General features: G+C 51.7%; 1 protein-coding gene across 4 annotated transcripts; it reads left to right on the forward strand.

Annotated features, from left to right (window-relative positions):
- Positions 1-4,695: 4,695 nt before the first annotated feature.
- On the forward strand, positions 4,696-18,840 carry ADAR (adenosine deaminase RNA specific). Of its 4 annotated transcripts, none has more exons than XM_067313457.1 (15): positions 4,696-4,716; positions 6,505-8,060; positions 9,883-10,069; positions 10,151-10,308; positions 10,719-10,860; positions 11,027-11,244; positions 11,487-11,643; positions 12,673-12,844; positions 13,448-13,541; positions 15,024-15,152; positions 15,543-15,676; positions 16,193-16,375; positions 16,866-16,978; positions 17,586-17,713; positions 18,031-18,840. In XM_067313457.1, the coding sequence occupies exons 2-15, from the start codon at positions 6,604-6,606 to the stop codon at positions 18,269-18,271; spliced, it is 3,513 nt and encodes a 1,170-aa protein (XP_067169558.1). In that variant the 5' UTR covers positions 4,696-4,716; positions 6,505-6,603; the 3' UTR covers positions 18,272-18,840. The 4 variants fall into 4 exon arrangements, with proteins under 4 accessions (XP_067169558.1, XP_013797176.2, XP_067169557.1 ...); XM_013941722.2 differs by lacking the exon at positions 4,696-4,716 and adding an exon at positions 5,072-5,194; XM_067313456.1 differs by lacking the exon at positions 4,696-4,716 and adding an exon at positions 5,219-5,343 and having other exon boundaries at positions 6,508-8,060.
- The last annotated feature ends 727 nt before the right edge of the window (positions 18,841-19,567 follow it).

Genomic DNA, 19,567 nt, shown 5'->3' on the forward strand with positions numbered 1-19,567 from the left:
CTGGCGCTCGCACAATAAGAAGGGCTGCTCAGCAGGGTGGGCTGTAAAATGCAATGGCAAATTACAGTTTTCTACCTAAATGGGTATTTCTGAATTTCCTGCTGGGTAGCAAGCACCGCGCTGAAGCGGTGGCAACCGTTGCGAACCGGCCGGCGGTGGGGGCTTTGCTGCAAAGCCTCCGAGCAAACCGTCACCTCTCCTGCGATAGTATTTAGACGGAGCAGGAGGCTCAGGTCTAGGAGCTGCGTCTGCTTCCCGGAACTGCTGCCGAGAAGCCGCTCGGTGACAATGCAGCACTCGCCCACTCTGCGCCGACGGCAGCGATTACACACATCAGAAAGTCCAAAGAATCAAACCCATAAAACGGCTTTTTTTTTTCCTCTCTCTCCTTTTTTTAAGACGTGCTCGTGGTCTGGCAAGGTGTCTGCAGGGGCCGAGCTTCAACGTGCTTTACAGAGCCACCGCCCAGCCCAGGAGAGCGAAAGCGGCATGAGCCACGTGCAGAGCAGCCCTGGCAAACTCACGGCCTGTTTTTAAAACCATGCGAGTGCCTGAACGTCCTTCTGCAAGTCAAGAGGGGAGAAAACAGGGAAATAACTTCACTGAAAATGAAACTTGAGGCTTCTCATGAGCCCGTGAGCATCAGCCATTCCAGCAACGCACAAAAAAAAGGAAGCTATTACTTTCAATGTTAAATATCTTCTTGGCTCAAATCTTCTCTTATATGTTGGTGTCTGTGCTTAAAGCTGTCCATAGGGGACAGCCAGGTCCCCTGTCCCCACTGCTGACCGCACAGCACCCGCATGCCTGCAAACAGTATTTATGGCAACGCTATATGTCTGGCAAACAGTTTAACAAAGTTGAGCTCTTTTCCATTAAAGCTGCATTGTAGGTGACGATGTGCGAGCGGTTTCCAGATGAGGTCAGGCGTGGGCACGGAGGCAGGAGCCTCTGCAGCCTCCTGTTGCTCTAGGTGGTCGCTTCCAAGCCTTGGTCGTGGGGCCGAGACGGTGCAGCGTGCGCCCGGCACCGACGTGGCTGCCTCGCTTCCCTGCCTGCTCTCGCTGCTCGGCACAAGGCTGCAGAAGCCGAACGTAACCCCTGTTCCCTGCTGCTCCTCTCCCTCCTTCGGCTGCACCAAGCGAAGCTGGCACAGGGCCGGGGAGGATGCTGCCTGCTCCAAAGCTCGCACTGAATGTTTTGGAGAGCAACAGGTTTTGTACTAATTAAAGAGGAATCAATTAGGCTGCAAGATATTCAGCCACCTGGTGCCTCTGACTATTTTTTCCTCCTCCTTCTCTTTTTCCTTAATGTGCTGCTGCTGCCTCCAGGGAAGTCATGAAAGAAACAAGACACGTTCCAGTTTCTTGCTTTCCTTTAGATTAAAAAATGCCGTTTGTGAGGAAATCTGCGCAGACCAGCCAATTAAAGCACTGTACATGTCCCTGAGATTTGCAAACAGCTATCATCTTCTGTGCCATCTATCACTCCCTCCAGCCACCCTCCTGCCCATCCGTCTCTGCATGTCACGGATCTACAGCGCTTGGCTCCGTCTGTTGGTTTGCGCTGTGTGAAAAAATAATCTACAGCGAATAAAGAATAAGCAGTGAAGAAGGTGTAATGGGATCCCGTGGGAGGCACAGCGCAGCCCTACTTGCGAGGAAGCCCTTCGGAGACCCAGCTGCGCCAGTCTTTCCCTCGCTAGACGATCCATCACGCAGGCGCTCCGGGCTCAGTAGCTGCAGAAACGGAAAGGGGCCGGGAGCAGCGGGTCGTGTCTTGCCGCCTCTCCGGGCGGCTCCCGAAGCTTGGGGCGTGCTGACCTCGGAGGAAGGGGGAGGCCGCTCGGCTGGGCTCCGGGGCAAACGATGCGAGGGATGTGGATGAAGCTCGGGCGCCGGCATCGTGCCCCCAGGCGGGGATAAACGGCAGGGCAGCAGCGAGGGCAGCAGCGAGGGCAGCAGCGGAGCGGAGCGGAGCGGAGGAGAGGAGAGCGCCGCAGGGCAGCGCTTGCCAGGCAGCCGCCGGCACGGCTCTAAAACCCTGGCGGATGGGACCGTTAGCGCGCAGGGGCTAACGGCGAAGGCAGCTGGGCGCTGCTGCGCTCACGTGGCATCGCCTGCACAGCGCTCGCCCTTCGGCCGCCTCTTTTCGAAGCGACGCGCTGCCTTTCGTGACAGCGAGAAAAACCCGCGCTTCCCACTGTTGCAGCTGCTGTGGGAGTCGGATCCGGCTCCTTCTCCCGGCGCAGCTGTGCCGTCCGCACCTGCCTTTCCCACTGCGCTGCAAAGCGACGCAGCACGGAGGACATTTCCTCCCGCGTGGGAATGTGGCCGGGTCCTTGGAGCAGGAGCAGCGCGTGGACGGCAGCGCTGCGGGGAGAGGCGGGGGGTTTCCTCGATCCCCCTCCTCTGCGCACCTTGAGCTCTCGAGATGAGTAATTGCTGCTGAGAACAGACGTGGCAGCTGCCTCGGCGTTATCAGAGCTCAGGTTCAGGCTGTCACTGAGCAGCGAGGCACCTCCAAAGGAAAAGCTTGTGCAATGCCCTGGATAGCGCTGCTGCCTTCCCAGCCTGGGAACCAGCCCTCGGAGGCAGGAGCAGGCTCGGAGGGGCACAGCTCGCTTTGCAGGAACCAGCACCTTCCCCCAGCGCCCGGACTCGAGCCCTGGTGAGGATGTGCTGGGAGCAGTGCCCCAGACGTGGGATGGGGCAGCGTTTTCCATATTTGAGGAAACCAGGCGAGCAGGGGTCATTCCAGGCGCAATCTACCTCAAACGTGGCTGGACAGGCTCGCTCACGCGCGGTCTGGCCGATGGTGTGTATCAGCTCATCCACACCGAGTTCGGCATGTGCCCTGTGGTGATATAACAAGCGTGTACTAATAATAGTTCTTCTTCGGGCTGATTAATTGCCCCAAGCTCATGTTTAAAAATGTGGCACCATAAACACGCTCCTGGATGGACCTATCGAGTTACCTTCACAGTGTTTATAGCTATAATAAAAATAGTTGGAAAAAAAAATTTAAAGGCAAACTGAAGGCACAAGAATTTTGGAGGTTTTTCACGCTGGTTCACGGCTTTGCACCTGCACCCAGACAGACCCAATAAAGAGGCAACGCTGCCCATTTTGGAGGACGCGGGAACTGAATCGGTGACTTCGGCCCAGTTCCTTGCTGTACATAAAAGAGGCCTTGAGGGCTTTATGGGCACTTCTGCAAAAAGGCCAAAAACTAATTGTACCTCTTGTCTCAGCAGTGCAGAAGCAGAGCTCGCCTCTGGGGCGGAGGGGAGCAGGCACTAGCAAGGCTAATAATACACGCCGCTCCTGGGGCTACATTCAATTAAAAAGTGAAGCTGGCTGATTTAGGAGAGCAACAAAATGTCCCCTTTGCAATGAAGCCATCAGCTTTTATCCGTCTTGTAGGAACAGGCTGCCTTCAAGAGCGAGGGAGAGATGTTTTAGTGTCTAATATAACGTCGTGTGAAATGAAGCTCGGTGGCACAAGAGGCTGATGCAAGGGCTGGCGCTGGAGCGGGGAGGCGGGCGGGGGAGCCGCGCTGCCATTCGTCTCATCCCAGCTCATTCCAGCGGGGAAGAGAGGAAAACAAAGCGGGCGGCAGCGGCGGCGCCGGGGCTGGAGCCTGAGCCGATGCCGCCACCGCGCGGGGAGCGGGCGGCTCCGACGGGGCCGGCGGGGGGGGGAGGCCAGGCATGGGGGGGACCGGGCACGGGGTAGGGGGGAAGGGGGGGGCTGGATGGGGGAACCGGGCAGGGGGGAGCCGGGCACGGCGGGGAGCCGGGAGCGGGCGGGAGCGGGCCCCCCCGACGGCCCTGCCCTTCCCCCGACGGGGCTCCCCGCTCCGCGGCGCTGCACGGGAACGAGCGGACGGGGCCTCTTTCCTACCCCGTAAATGAGTCACTAACCCCCCTCTCCCCCCCCCCGGTACAAGCTGCCCCGCCGAGCCCGTCAGCGGCCGCGGCCGAATCGAGCGCGGCCGCGCTGCTCTATCGCGACTCGGCGACCGCCACCTCGCGGCGTCCCCGGCCGCGTTGCCGTGGAAACGAGCCGGGCATCTGCCCCGTTTCCCGCAAGCAGGAGGAGCGGGAAGGGCGGGTGTCGCCGCCGTCGGGGGGCTGCACAGCCCGCGGCGGCGTCCGGGCCCGGCTGCGGGTTGCGGGCGGCTCCGTCGCCTCCGCTTCTGTTTTAAGGACAGCAAACGTGAATCAGATTCAGCGAGGCTGGGCCACGGCTTCGGCGAGCGGCGAGGACAGAGCAGGCCGAGGAGGCGACCGCGGCGCGCCGGGCAGCCACTGGCCCCGCTGGGGAGCGGCCGTGAGACGCCGCTCGGTGCTGCCCGGCCTCGCCCTTCGCAGCCCTGCCGCCCGGGGCGGGGGTTTGCCACGCTCCCGGGCCCCGCAGCAGTGAACACGTGGAAATTGCAGCTCGGCGGGTGCTTCTGGTGCCGCAAACCGCCTCTTCCGACGTGACCGTCGGGGGCAGCGCGGCGCGGAAAGCGCCGTCCTGGCGCGGGGGAGCCGCGGAGGCCCCGGGGGGGGGGAAGGCGGAGGGCGCATGCGCGGCGCAGGGTGGGCATGGCCCGCGCTGCCCTTCCCAAAGATGGCCGCCGCGCGCGCTGCCGGGGCGCGGCGCGCAGGCGCGGTTGCGTCATCAGGCTGCGCCGGGTGCGGGACAATAGCAGCGGCGGCCGAGGGGGTAAGGAGAGGCCGCGGGGCGGCGAGGCCCGGCCGGAGCGGGCGGGCGGGCGGGGGGCTCCGGGGCGGCGGGGCGCGGGCGGAGCAGCCCCGGGGCGCCTCCGCGGTGCCCCCACGGGCGGCCGCTGGGGGCTCGGGCCCGGCGGGGCCTCCGACGCGGGGCTACCGGGTCGGTACCGGAGCTGGCGGCCCGCCCCCCCCCCCCCACCAAAGGCGGAGAGCAGCCTCCCCCGCCCCCCCTCGCCGCCGGCCCCCGGGGCGGGGATGCGCTTCCCGGGGCTGCCCGCCCCCAGGCGGGGCCTCCGCCGCCGGCCCCGCGGGAACCGAAACCGAAACCGCGCTCGCAGCCATCTTGCCGCGGCCCCCGGCCGCCTCCCGCCGCCTCCGCCCCGAGGGCCGCTCTGCAGCAGCCGCGAGTTCCCCCCGCCGGTTCCCGGCAAAATAAACGCGTCGTGCGTGGCCTCATGGGCGCAACCGAAGTAAGAGCAGCTTTGAAGCGCCCCCCCTCCCGCCTCCAAGGATTTTTGCCCTCTGCCTGGCTCGGGGGGGGATTTTAATTACAACAAGTTCCTCGGGAAGGGCCTGGCTGCCCCCTTCCTGCGCCGGACGGCTCGGCCGCGTCGTTTGGGTCGGTAAAACCCGTCGCGGTGGTGGCAGCTGCGGGCGGGCGGAGGCTGCAGACTTGTCTAATGAAAGGGAAACTGAAGGCGGCCTCGAGCTTTGTTTGACTCCACACACAGAGCGCAGTTTACAGGTGTTTGGGATGCTCCAGTGTTGAGTCGTTTTGAGGAGTTAACTCGTTCACTTAGAGCCTGCCTTGTTTCTCGCCTTGTTTTCGCTGTTTGGCTGTTGGTTCTCTTACCTTCCACCCATCGCTCACACTTAGCATCTGGCTGCGAAGCTCCTCTTACATTCTCGCAGTAATCTCTCTATGAAGATAGGTGACTTAAACAGGTCACCTGGAAAAAGGTAGGATAGGATGCCTAGAAGAAGGTATCAGATGCATGTTTGTATCCATTCAGCTTCATATTCAGTTGCTGCTGAAAGGCTAGAATATATCCTGTGCATTACTATTTTTTTTTAAAGAAAACTAACTCTTTAAACTTCTACATTAATCCCTGTAGTTCTGGGGGATGGCACACCTGTCAGCGATGTGAGAGTAATTGCGTTTACAATCCTGAAAGACTTTTCATGCCATTGCCAATTAGAAACCTATCCAATTTCTCTGTATGTTATCACTTTACGTCCCTCACTGTGTGAGGCTTTATAGGTCGCACGCTGTCCAGGAAGGAAAGGACACTTGGGGTTTCAGACTTACGGTCAGGAGTCTGAAATCATTTCTGAGCCTGTTGCAGCTCTGTTCCAGTCCATGTGACTGCAAGCTGCTCCATCGCCTTGTGCCTCTGTTTCTCTGTTTGCAAAATGGATCTGTGATTCTTGCCTCTCTGAGGGCTGAGATGTAAAACTCCCTTGCATTTTGGAAGCACGTTGTGACCCTTAGACAGAAAGCATCATGAAAAATCTGTGCAGTTAGCTTGAAATTCGGTCCAACAGGAATGGAGGGTCAGTCTCTCTTTTTAAAGCTGTTTCTTGTAGTTAAGCTCACCTGTGATTCCTGACAGTTTGGTTTTATGCTGGGCAGACACATAATTTGCTATTTATTTTTACATGAATAATTTGGACTTGGTAGAAGGATGGAAAGTATTGAAGAGGTGAAGATGGTTAAATTGCATTTCTGGACTCCTGTAATCATGTGAATAGACTCTGAATTTCTGTTTTTCCTTTCTAGCAGGCCTGTCTTCAGGAGCTGAGAGTGAAGAGTGAACGCAGCTGCCCTTCTTCTGGTGTGCAAGCAGCCCGATTCATCCTCTCATTCCAGCAGTGCGCTATGAACAAAGGCATTGGTCGAGGCAAAGGCTCATATTCTACCCCTTCAAGACGTAACTGCCCCAACACTAATCAAGGTTTTCTTAACCGTCCTCTTGCCCCACAAGAAAATAATCGGGAAACCTTTCTAAACCAGCAGAGACAGTTCCTAACAGGCCAGGTCAGTGAAGCTCCAGTCTATTTACTTCAGGGACAGAGGTTGCCCTACGAACCACACGCCAGAGGCTTGCAAGCTGTGGCACCAGCTCCTACAGAGAGATGGCAAGTCAGCTGCAACCAAGGAGGATGTCTTAGATCCTCCAACAAGAGCCAGTGTGTAGAAACCTTACCACGTTATTGCCCTCCTCAGTACCGCTGTCAGAACTCAGAAGGGTGGTCTGACACCATCAGGCTGAATTTCCAGAGATTGTCTCTTGCTGGACAAAGTCGTGAACAAGAAATTCTGACTATTTTCAGACAGCTTGGACAGGGGAAGACTTGTACAGTTTATGATCTTGCACGTAAACTGAAAACTCAAAAGAAGGAAGTCAATCGTGTTTTGTATAAACTGCTCAGAGAAGGCAAGCTGCACAAAGGTGAAGAGAAACCGCCACTGTGGAGGATTGCCTGCCCAGCTGCAGGGAGAGAAAGAAGCCCTCCTGACTACAGGGCTTGCCACACAGGTCCAACTTTTGAGATCAAAGGAGAAGAAAGCAGAGCAGGTGGCTCAGGAGACACTGATCCCGTAATGGCTGAGACTAAGGAAAAAATCTGCAACTACTTGTTCAGTGTGGCAGACACAACGGCACTCAACCTTGCCAAAAACATTGGGTTTTCGAGGGCCAAAGATGTTAATGCCTTTCTTAATGCTCTGGAAAAGCTGGGAGATGTTCACAAACAGAACACAAGCCCCCCACGATGGTCTCTTACAGAAAGGAAACGCGAGCGGATGCAGATGAGGTTGAAGGCTAAAGCAGCAACAAAAACAGCAGATCCCACCGCAGAGTCAAATTTTCCACCTTCCTCTCTTCCTCCAGAACCACAGGAGATGACAGTAGCTTCACCAGCAGTAACAACATCAGAAGAAGAAAGTATAGAAAATGGGCAGCAGTTGTTGGGGCAAACTGATCAGAGTGATGCCAGTGACACAGAAGCAGCCTTGCCTGACAGCAAGTCCGAATTCTCCAGTTTCATTAATTATGATAACTCTGAAAATGGCAAGTGGGCCACAGATGACATCCCAGATAACTTGAACACTATCAACAAGCAGCCTGACGAGTCAAGATGTATCATGAATTCTCCCTCTTCCCCCAGTTATACAGCCCAGTTTGAAACTGCTTTCCCGTGTACGCCTGCAGAGAAACTGATTGCTTGTCAGGAGAAGAACCCAGTGAGCGGCCTTACTGAATATTCCCAGTACACTTACCAACACTGTGAGTTTGCCATGCTGGAGCAGAGCGGACCCTCTCATGAACCACGGTAAGAAAATTTTAAAAGTTTTCTGAGCTGTCTTTTTGCTCAAACTGATCTGACATCCATTAAATTCATCCACTCAGCCTTGTCTTGAAGGGCCTGCTCATTAATGTTTACTTTGTTTTGAAATGATTAGCCTAGGTTTCACTAAAAAAGCAGTTTCCATTCCCAAAGGTTTTGTACGTGCCTTAACTAAAACAGGAAAGAGCAATTAATAAAAAGAAGACAAGTTATCGCACCTCTGGAGAGCAGAGCAGAAAGGGAATGCCCTGTTCTGTTCTTCCTGCCACTTTCCATTGCCGAACATACTTCAGGCCAGAGTCATAGAAAAGGATGCAACTGTAAGGCTGGAGGAGTGGGAGTTAGCATTTACGGGCGGGCGCTGCTCTGGCCAGCGACGTAAGGAATCAGCAAACTGGAAGGAAGCAGATAGGCTTTTGCCTGTTTATTTGCAACTCCTTTTGACTCTAGGAATTGCTGCTGTGAGGAATGGGATAAAAATAAAGTGCCAGGTCAGCTGCTGAAGAACACATTCCCTTTGAGAGAGGTGTACAGATGCTGATGTGTCTGCCCAGGAATGGTTGATTCCTTGCAACAGCTTTTTTTTTTTTTTTTTTTTTTTTGAGCTGTCAGGTCTCTCCATTTGCAGGGCTAAAATTTAACTCCATACAGCCTGGATTTGGCAACCCCACACCTCATTCTGAGCAATGAAGGTGGGATTCATCTATTCGGGTAGCTCCCTTGTCTTGATTTAATCACTTGGCTTTCATGTAGGTTACGTGGGGTGAAACTGGTATTTCTAGGGCACCTCTCACCCCATATAAAGGCAGCCAAGATGCTCTCACCCTGGAAGTGTTAAAAAGGGAGCCCAGAACAAAACTGCTCAGGTGTAGATGTGTCAATTGTAACATCTCAGTTTAGATGTGGTGAACACACTGAACATCTGTGCGGTGTAGCAGGTCAGAGCAGCCTCTGTGTGAGCAGAGCAAGTGTCGTGACACTTGTGGGTCCACATAGGCATCCTGCCTCCCCTTGCCAAATTGTGGCTATTCCTGAGCACCAGTGAGACAGTGAAAAGCACCATGTGTGCCACACCGGAATATGTCAGTAGACCCACTAGACAGGAAAATTGGCCTGTTTTCTAAAGGCAGAGTCCCAGGCTTTTCTCGTAAGGGGAGATCTGAATGGATTTAGCCCCAGCAATCCATCTCCAGATCCAGTTTGATTCATTTTCTTTGGAAGTAGGTTTTCTCTGCGTAGGGCTGGAGGCTGGAAGAGAAGCCATCTTTTTCAGAGTTCACTGGGAGCTCAGGAGAGACAAAGGCATTAAAGGCAAGAGGTTTAAGTGAGGCAGCACCTCTCTGAGATGGTGCGAATATACTGGGAAGCTCACAAGCGCTTCTGGATAGTTGGAGAAAACACTGCCAGAGGGACGAATGACCAGGTGCAGATGGAACAGCAGACTGCAGTAACGCAAGCTGTTAAGCTTTCTTCATCCCTGTGCAGGAGACGTGACTGAACTGCTCTTCGCATACAGCCATTACATGTTTCAGGCACCTGCAGAATAAGATAAATCATCGTGTTATGTAGGAGCTGTATCTGTCATGAACAGCTGTGAAACACTGAAATGAGGCCCAGATGCAGAGCTTTCGGGACATCTTTGATATTTTTGTCCTTTCTGCACAGTGTGACCTGGGTTTGTTTTCATACTTGGAAACTAGCTGTTCCGTCTTGCTTGAATCCCAAGAACAGCATTAGTTGCTTGCTATGAGCAGATCATGCTTTTGTCTCTTGATTAACCTTTTTTGGTTTCTCTTTTCTTTCAAAGATTTACGTTCCAGGCAGTGATTAATGGGCGCCGATTCCCACCAGCAGAAGCAGGTAGCAAAAAACTGGCTAAGCAGGAGGCAGCAGCTAATGCTATGAAGATCCTGATGAACGAAGCAGAGGATGGAAGACACAGTAGAATTAAATGTGAAGAGCTGTTTCCCTCAGACAATTCTGAATCAGAACTAGTAAGTCTTGTATTCTTTATTTCTGTGGTTGGTCAACCAGAGTTTAGTCTGAAATTGTATTTCTCCATCTTCTTGCTATAGCCTTTGCACCCAGAACCAGAGTCGCCATCTGTGCCAGCTCATCTGAACCTGCTTCCTGGGAAGAACCCTGTCAGCGTATTAATGGAATATGGACAAAAATCGGGGAACACAATTGAATTCCAGCTACTCTCTCAAGAAGGCCCACCTCATGATCCTAAGTATGGCAAATTGTTGTAAACTTTGGGGAGGATAGAAACCCTTTCTTTAACATCCTATCTTTAGCACGCTACCTGCATTCCTATACTTGTCTCTGACCTAGCTGAGTGTTTCTCTTATCCAGAAAATCTGGGCATGGCTCCTCCAGCATGTTGGTCTCCAGAGAGGGATCAAAAATAGTGCCCTTTCTCAGAGAGGCAGGATGCTGTTTCTTCTGCAAAACCAGGAACAGGTTCTAGTCCTGTACCCAACCTGATAGTACTGACTGGAATTTTGGAGTGTTCAGGGCCATTCTGGTAGATTTAAATTGGAGAAAACCCGGAAGGGTCCAACTTGAACTGAGAGAAGGGGATAATAAACAGACTGAGGCATCTATGCTTAACATTCTTCGTATGCTATAATGTCCTGTCAGGTTCAGCTTCTGTGTGAAAATGGGTGACCAGATTTTCCCTGCTGTGGTAGGCAACAGCAAGAAGGGAGCAAAGCAGATGGCAGCAGAAGTTGCTGTGAAGATTCTTTCTGGAGAGTCTGGAGCACATGTCTTGCCTGAACAGGTACAGAGAGCTTCTTTATGAGGTCCACGTGTATTGTTCTTTTTCTCTTTATTTTGTATTCTATTGGAAATGACCCAGCATCATGTGCTGGCTGTAGCAGAGGTTTCCTACCTGTTTACCAGCTGCTCAGTATTTAACAGCCTTCTCCTGTCTAACTCTGCTCTAGCCTATCAAGGAGTCCCAGGGTGACCAGTCCATGGAAAATTGTGGAGCACGGATCACCGCTCCAGATGAATCCAAGGCAGCGAAAGCAAAGGGTGTTGGGGAGCTCATCAAATACCTTAATGTCAATCCCGTCAGTGGCCTGCTGGAATACGCCCGCACCAATGGGTTTGCTGCAGAATTCAAACTCATTGACCAGTCAGGACCTCCCCATGACCCAAAGTAAGTAGCTGCATCTGTCCATGAGGAAATTCACATTGTTATTGTTGTCCTAGAGAAAGGGCAGGTTCATGCAGAAAACACAAAACTCTTGATGCAGTTAGAGGTGGCAACAGACCAGGCTGCTGCTTCTGCCAAACCTTATGTCCAGGTGACAGTGAGCTACCTTCACTGAGAGAATTTTAAAAACAGACTAAAATCCGTAAGTTTCTGAACTTCTCAGTGGTACAATGCTATTTTTGTAGGTTCATCTATCAGGCGAAGGTTGGAGGCCGTTGGTTCCCAGCTGTAACTGCACACAGCAAAAAACAGGGCAAGCAGGAGGCAGCTGATGCAGCACTCAGAGTCCTCATTGGGGAAACAGAGAAGGCTGAGCGCATGGAAGGGATAAACATCCCAGAGGTAAATCTCTCTCCCCCAAAGCTGGGACTGCTTTTGTAGCCCTTTCTGTTCTGTGCCCTTCAACCCGGCAGAAGCATGCCTCCAAGATTAAACTGTGAGATCATTGTTCTCTAAAGGTGTAGGTGTGCTGATGCTTTCCTGAAATGGGTTAGGTGTTTCCTCAGGGTACGCGCGTACTCTTCCCTCCTGCTGGCATCTGCTTTAGGGCTAAATTATCTTCAGATTCATCCGCGAGCTACTGAAATATGCTCCTGTGGTGGAGCAGGAACACACTCGTCTTTCTTTTGTGACTTCCCCTTTCAGATTCCTTGGTACAACTTTAAAAATTATATGTCAACTCAAGAAAAAGTGCATCAGATAAGAACAAAGTGCTGGTGCTGGCAGGATGGCAGTCCCAAATCTGTACTGCTTTAAATCACACTGAGTTTTGTGATCCCTTAAAAGCTGTGTTCCAGGCTGCACAGCTGAGCACAGCAGCTGTGGCTCTAAATAGAAAAGCCATCAGGGAGGATGTGTCAGTCAGAGCTGTGCTAGAAGAGGCAAGTGCCCATTTGAGATGGGAGCAACTGTGCAGTCTCCTCACAGCCAACCAGAGAAGGAATTCCTCCAAAGCCAGTAACAGATTTCCTTGGCTGAGTCTCTGAGGGAAATAGGCAGGATTGTTTTTGTTTTTTGCAATGGGGGTTTCCTCTGACAATCTCAGGAGGCCATTCCTCAGCCCGTTTAGCTTGCTGCCAGGAAGACAGCTTGCTGCTGTCTGTTAACGATGTCCTCAAATCAGAACTCAAAACATTGAACAGGATTTTTCCCGGAAATACCTGAAAGACACTTCATCCACCCCTTGACAGGATAGTGTCCATGCACTCAACCCAAAACTGCACTGGTCTCTTCTGCTGCCTGTAGTTCGTTTGCTGCGTTCCTGCCTTCTGCTTGGATAGCTGTGCTTCAGGTTAGCTGCTTCTTGAACAGTTTTGTTCAGTGACCTGCTCAGGTTCTCTCAGCTGTGTTGGTTTTGTGTCCCTCTCTCAGCTCCCTGTAAGTGGCAGTACCCTCCATGATCAGATGGCCATGCTGAGCCACCAGCGCTTCAACGCCCTCACTGCTCGCATCCAATACAGTCTGCTTGGACGGAAGATCCTGGCTGCCATCATCATGCGACGAGGAAGCAAAGGCCTGGGGGCTGTGGTTAGCATCGGAACAGGTGCGAATGACTTCTTCCAGCATATATTGTTGAACTGTGACTTCCCCGCTGGATTCCCAGTCAGCTCTGACTAGGAAATGGCTGTTGCTGTAGGCTTCTTCAGGGAGGACAAGAAACATTCCCAGGGCTCGCATGGTGTCACAAGTGATCTAGTTATAGAGAGAGAACAAAGTGAAAATGCCTTCAGCTATATTGCTCTTAATCTTTGCTTGCATTGCTACATGCTAGTCTGTGCATCAGAGCATGGATTCTTCCTCACGTCATGTAGCACAGGATCCCCCAGACTCTCTCAGCTTTATATACCTTAACCCCTTTCCTAGATAGCTGCCACTGCTTCCCCTCAAAGTGGTGGGGTGAAAAGCACTCAGGGCTTTGAAGGTACGTTGCCCTAAGCCTGTGGCAATTTAGATCTCTGCTGACCCTCGAGTAGTGTGTGCTCTTTGTCCCTTTAGTCTCCTAACTGCTTGGATCAGGATAATAATCTTCTAATAGTCAGGGTGCTGCTCAGGAACTCAAAGGAGTAAAACTTGAGGTAAGCTGAAACCCTCCCTCTTTCAGTGGAGCTGTGTGTTGGCATTATATGATGCTTGCCTTGTTTTCCAGGTAACCGTTGTGTGAAAGGAGAAGAGCTGAGCTTGAAAGGGGAAACAGTTAATGACTGTCATGCAGAAATCATTTCTCGAAGAGGCTTTGTGAGGTGAGAAGAGAAGAAATCCAAAGGAGAGGAAGAGTTGGCTGCCAAGAGGTGCTGCCCCCACGCGCTGACCCATTCTAAGGGAACGTAGCTATGACGGTTCCTTTGGAGGCTGCTGTGCTGAGAGAGGCTGTGATCCTCTAACACTACTGTTTATCCATGTGTTGTTAAATAGAGGGATGTTGTTTCTGATAAGAAAGGGCCATGCCTGAATGGTGCCTGAAATAGTACCGAATTGGAGACTTGCCTAGAGCCCAAGGGCCGCATCTAATGTACTTAAAATAAAGCATCCTGCAGAAGCTGCTTGGCCAGCATGCAGAGCACTGTGTCAGTCTAAGCACAGCCCTGTCTGAGCCAGGGTAGAGCACTGCCTGATAATTTGGGGAGCCTGCAGGCCAAATCACACCATTTTGGCCTTTCTGGATCTGGGTGTAGAAGATGTCATTCAGGAAAACTTATCACAGATGAGTTTATGTTGATAAGTGAGAAATCCTTTTTCATCAGCTGGGAAGGGCTTTCCCAAACTAGACCACAAAGTTGTCACTTCTGTTCTCTTTTTACACATTTAGCATGACACTTTTTTAACTGAAGTGAAATAATCAGCTGAAATCGGACTAGCTTTACTATTGTGCCTACCCTTCCAGTCACGAACAGCAAAGCCAGGTGCTTTCTTAAAGCCCTTGTCTGCTGCCACTGTACTTCATATGCTCCTCAGCATAGGGAGGTGTCGAGGGCAGGCCCCTAGCAAGCTGTAAAATCGGAGAATTGCATTCTTGCTTACTGGTTGCTTTGGCTGTTAATTCTGACAATCACGGCTGCTGGGCTGCTCTGTCACTCTGACATAGCAGAGTCTGTTGGAGATGAGGGTGGTGAGCTTCACCTCACCTCACAAAGTCCTTGCACAGGCTGTACTTGAGTCTCTGTGAAGCTGAAGTTTTCCTTTAGTTCTTGACAGTATGTTGGAAACCAAGTTTTTTTTCCCTGTACCTGAACAAAAAGCAGCCATAAAAGACCCAGTCATTGTAAACAGATCGTGTGGTCGTGCTAATAATACCATCTGCGCTCAGCTGCCTGTGGGACTGTTTACTCATAATGCAAACTTAGTGCTGACTAAAGGTGCTAGGTTAGCAACCTTGAAGTCTTCTTCACACTCAGATCAGATATGCACGAACAGAAGCCAGACAGGCTCCTTGCTCTCTCCTGCCAGTGCTTCCCTCTGCTCACCAGATAGAACACTTATTTTCTAGTGCCCATCCTCTGTACAGCAGGAAATCTGCTTTGTTACATTACTCTTTCAGCAGTGTCAAATGCTATTTATTGGCTTCCAAGTATTCTCAGCTGCGACTCCAGGACCAAGAGCTCCTGACTCTGTGACAAAGGCAGAACTTGGGGCACTGCCTGTCACAGGCACAGGCTGTGGTTGGATTGAGGAGGTCCTTGTCTGAGGAACAGAGCAGCCTTTTGATGTTACGTTGTTATTTTCAGGTTTCTATATAGCGAGCTGATGAAGTATGACCCATCAAATCCTTCCTCTGCAGAAGAGAGCATTTTTGAGCCAGCAGGAGAGAAGAGACTCAGAATAAAGAGCAATATCACCTTTCATCTATATGTCAGGTTTGTATGGGCTTGTGGTCTGGTCTACAAGGAATGACCAGTATCAGCAGCACCCCTGTCTTTTGGAGGTGATCGCAGAGTCAGATCACAGCCTTTCTTCCTGGACTGTGTATGGCCTGACCTTCCCACTGTGCATGTTCTGACAAGCAGGTTAACTTGTAATTCTGACAGCTGTATACAAAGCGCTGCTGGAGAACAGTGGCCTGTGCCTGAAAGAGCCCGGACAAGGGCAGGCTTTAATAGTAAATTCACCTTGCATGAGGGGTCAGTGCTGCAGACATAAGTGGGCCAGGCATTGCACTGTTGCACCCTGGTCTTGGATGCTGTTTGATATTTTTTGTTTGTTTTGGTTTGTTTTTTTGCTAACCTGGGGAGTTGTTTGTTTTCTAGCACGGCACCTTGTGGAGATGGGGCACTTTTTGATAAATCCTGCAGCGATCAGGCAAGCATGATAGGGGAAGCTCAACATCAGCCTCTCTTTGAGAACCCCAAACAAGGCAAGCTGCGCACGAAGGTGGAGAATGGTTAGTGCATTCACTCCCTACACCGTGGGGTGACTCTAATCCTCTGATCTGAACCTTTCTCAGCACCGGAGCTCCAGAATTTCCTTTCCCGGCTCTCTGTGGTGCTGTCATGGGATTTGAAACATGCAGGAACCAAAAGGGGTGAAAGGGATGGGGGGCATTAGAGGGAATCTTTTTCCTTCCCCATTCTTCCTGTCTGACTGCTGCATTGGCAAGAGTACAGTGCAAGTTTGTTACGAAGCTTATTTTGCTCCGACCTCCCTTTCAAGCGCAATTTAATTTTGTTCCAGCCATGTGAAAAATGACCTGTCTCTAATCAGTATAGAGAGTTCCCTTTTTTTATGTGGTACTAAAATGATCCTAGAACCTGGTGACTGGACTGACTCCAGAGGTCATTCTGTGCCCATTCTGCCTTGAAGGCATGCAAGTTAATTTCTTGTGCTCTAGGTGATGGCATTTTGAGATTTATTTTGTATCGGACTCTTCACAGAAAAGCTTTCTTTTTCTCTCATGCAGGGGAAGGTACCATTCCTGTGGAATCAAGTGACATTGTGCCAACGTGGGATGGGATCCAGCATGGGGAGAGGTTGCGCACCATGTCCTGCAGTGACAAAATCTTACGCTGGAATGTACTCGGCTTGCAAGGGGCACTGCTATCACATTTCATAGAGCCGGTTTATCTCAGCTCCATTACACTCGGTATGAGAGCTGCAGTCTTTTCTGGGCTGGGATAGCTGTGCTGCCCTGCTCCTTAGAACTGGGCTGTAGTAACAAATAACCTCCCTCCTGCAGGAATAGAAAAGAAGCTCATTTGCGGAGGCCGTAGGAGTAACAGACTGAAACGTTGTTCTTGGTAGAGTTGTGCTGTTTTGAAGTGAAATGGGAGTTTGTGGATTTCACACAATGGGTGGAGTGGGTGTTTTCTGCAGGTTCTTGATTTTAGGAGGCACGTCTGATCTAGAGAGTGAGACAAAAATTGCCTGTGTATGTCTTTGGTGATAAATGTTGCCATCTGTAAAACTTCATCTTTCACGTCTAGGTGACATCTAGCAGTGAGAAAGCTGCTGTTTCTGTTCCACATGGCTACTGGTTTTCTGGAGCTTGTGAGAAGTGCTGCAATTCTCAGGTGTTGTCCTGTCCATTGCCAGTGCAGTTTTGTTTCCTAATGCCTTCATGTATGTCTTCCCAGGTTACTTGTACAGTCAGGGTCATTTGACACGTGCAATCTGCTGTCGCGTGGCAAGAGACGGGAACACGCTGGGGACAAAGCTCCAGGCTCCGTATCACATTAACCATCCTGAGGTACTGCGGCCTTGGCACCTCTTCATGTTTCCATCCCCTCTTCCATCTCTACCGATGGGTTCAGCCTCCGCCGAGGCATTCTGTAGGAGTGTCACCTTGCAGACAACTCTCCAGCAGGGTCAGAAGGTTAATGGCCAGTAAACCTGCCTGCCTTTATCATCCCACAGTATCTCTGGATTACTGGCAATGGCTAGGTCTGGGAACAGAGAGACCAAGGTTGTCCTTGTGCCCCCTTAGCCTTCAGTTTAGTATTTTATTTCAGAAAGTAAGAACCAAGTGCTTGCTGCTCTCAGGAGTTTGGGGTGAGCTCAACCATTGTCTGCAGGGGATGGAAACTCCTCAGATTTCACGTGTCCCAGATAAGATCAGATCTAGAGCGACCACCTCTCTGAAGGAGCAGCAGCAGGGGACCTTAAGCATGGTGTAGCAGAGATTTTAATGTGTGCAAAGCCTGAGCACCTGGGAAAACAAACGCTAGGCTTGGCCACAGGCAAGCGCGTAGCAGCTGATACAGTGTGCCCAGTCCCCTGGCAGGAGGCTCCCCTTAACAGCGCGAGCTTACGCAGCAGGACTGGTGTTAAGAACCCTCTTATCTCTGATGGTGCAGGTTGGAAGAGTCAGCGTATACGACTCTGCCAGGCAGACAGGCAAGACCAAGGAGTCTTCGGTGAATTGGTGTCTTGCTGATGAAAGCAAAGTTGAAGTCTTGGATGGCACAAAAGGAAAAATAGATGGGTAAGAAGAGCCTTTCCTGACACTGCTTTTTCTGCTTGGGGAAGTGGAGGGGTCAGTTCTGAAGTTACTAATACACTGCAGTGTGGCAGCACCTTATGTGTGGGGAGGTTTGGAGAGAGCAATTCTTAACTGAAGTGGGCACTCTTCAAGCAAAACAAAATGCTTCACAGCCCTAACCCTACAGCAGAGCCCCACTAAGCCAGGAGATCTCGCAGGCATCTGGTTGCAGGGTTGTTCCCTGTGTCCCCTGCTCCTATTTGCTTTTTTTTGTGTCCTGTCTTCAGGGCTTTCCTCACTGCCTTTGTCTTGCTTCTCAGACCAAAGCTGGAGGTGTCTCGTGTGTCCAAGAGGAAAATGTTTGCCCTGTTCCAGCAGTTATGTGCCAAGAACAACTGCAAAGACCTACAGAACCTCTCTGTGTACTCAGATGCTAAGGAGGCAGCCACTGCATACCAAGAAGCCAAGCAGTACTTCTTCAAAGCGCTAGAAGAGATGGGCTACGGCAGCTGGATCCGCAAACCCCAAGAGGAAGATAATTTCTCTTTCTCAAACGCATAGCGTGCTGCCCTGTGTGTGTGGGTGAATGTGCGGAGGTGTGTGGGTGGGTGAGTGTGTGTATCCATCTTTCACTACCAACTTTTTCAAACTGAGTCAGGAGTATGCAGCAGTTTTCCCTTCAGTCCTTCGGGCTGCCTTCTGGAGAACCCATGTCTGGTGATGCTGGAGCAGTTCTTGTTACTTTGAGAGCCTGGCCTTTCCCTTTTTAAAATGTGCATGAAAATCATGTCTTTTTTTATCTAGAGCAGGCTCAGTCACCTTTTGCTTTTATGTTCTCTCTTCCTCTTTTAAAAAAAGAAGGCACAAGAAACCAGAGGGATTCCAGGACTGCAAGCTCAAAACGTTTGGACCATGCACCGCAGATCCCTGCGGCAGGTTTTGAGGCAAATTCTCTCTTTTGAGAAAGCTTATGGGCTGGTTGTCCGTCTTTCACCCTCTCTGTTGGATGGTGGCTGGCAGCCCCTCTCATCTGGGACACAGGACTGCTCATTCTTGCTGTGATCTCTGCAAAGGCAGCCAGCAGGACCAGCGTTACATTCCGCATTGATAAAACTTTTTCTGTATTATTAGATGTCTGTGTTCAATGGGGTGTTTTAATCCTGCAGATCGAAAGGAGGGTCCCTGGCTAGAGATGGGGAGTTTTCAGAGAGGAATGGAGACAAGTTACCATTTGCTGAACAAAGCCCTGACAAATGAACGATTTGCTTTAATACACGGTCAGCTGGGCTGTGGTGTCATTTGCTGATACCAGGGCAGTTGTAAACTAAGCTTCTTGCCTTAAGCAGAGGATCACTGGGCAAAACAGAGCCCTTGGGAGGCTTGAACGCTCTGAAATGAGCGGTTGGGGTTCTCCCTGGCGCTGGAGCAAGCTACTTAGCAGAGGCCCTGGCCGCACTGGTGGTTGCTGGAGATGCTTATCGTACGCTGCGCTAGAAGCGCCCCAGCGTGGCCCACGAGCACAGCGGCCTGGGCTGCTGCAAGCATGCGCTCACTCATCCGAGCTCAGCAGTGCATCAACCTTGCAGGTGAGAAATAAAGACACCAGTCCTTCCCACAGCAATTTTATCATACTTCCCCGAGCAGTTACAGCCTGCCTTTGGAGCAGAACCTTTCCCAGAGCTCAGCTTGTTCTGGGGGTCTTGGTAATTATGGAGCAGCCCGTGCTCCCAGGGCAGGGGAGATGGTGGAGCCCTGGGGACTTCTCTGACCTGCTGGAGTGTCCAGGTTTAATTCGCGAGGGGCTGAATCGGTTGCTGGAGCACGACCTCCTGCTGCACTGCGTGCTGGTGGCTGCCC

Source organism: Apteryx mantelli, chromosome 31 (genome assembly GCF_036417845.1).
Source record: "Apteryx mantelli isolate bAptMan1 chromosome 31, bAptMan1.hap1, whole genome shotgun sequence".
Taxonomy (NCBI): domain Eukaryota; kingdom Metazoa; phylum Chordata; class Aves; order Apterygiformes; family Apterygidae; genus Apteryx; species Apteryx mantelli.

Excerpts from the sequence above, each read along its gene's own strand:
- ADAR (XM_013941722.2), top strand. Across the intron at positions 10,070-10,150 it reads ACAATTCTGAATCAGAACTA|CCTTTGCACCCAGAACCAGA; the intron begins GTAAGTCTTGTA and ends TTCTTGCTATAG. Across the intron at positions 13,542-15,023 it reads TCTCGAAGAGGCTTTGTGAG|GTTTCTATATAGCGAGCTGA; the intron begins GTGAGAAGAGAA and ends TGTTATTTTCAG.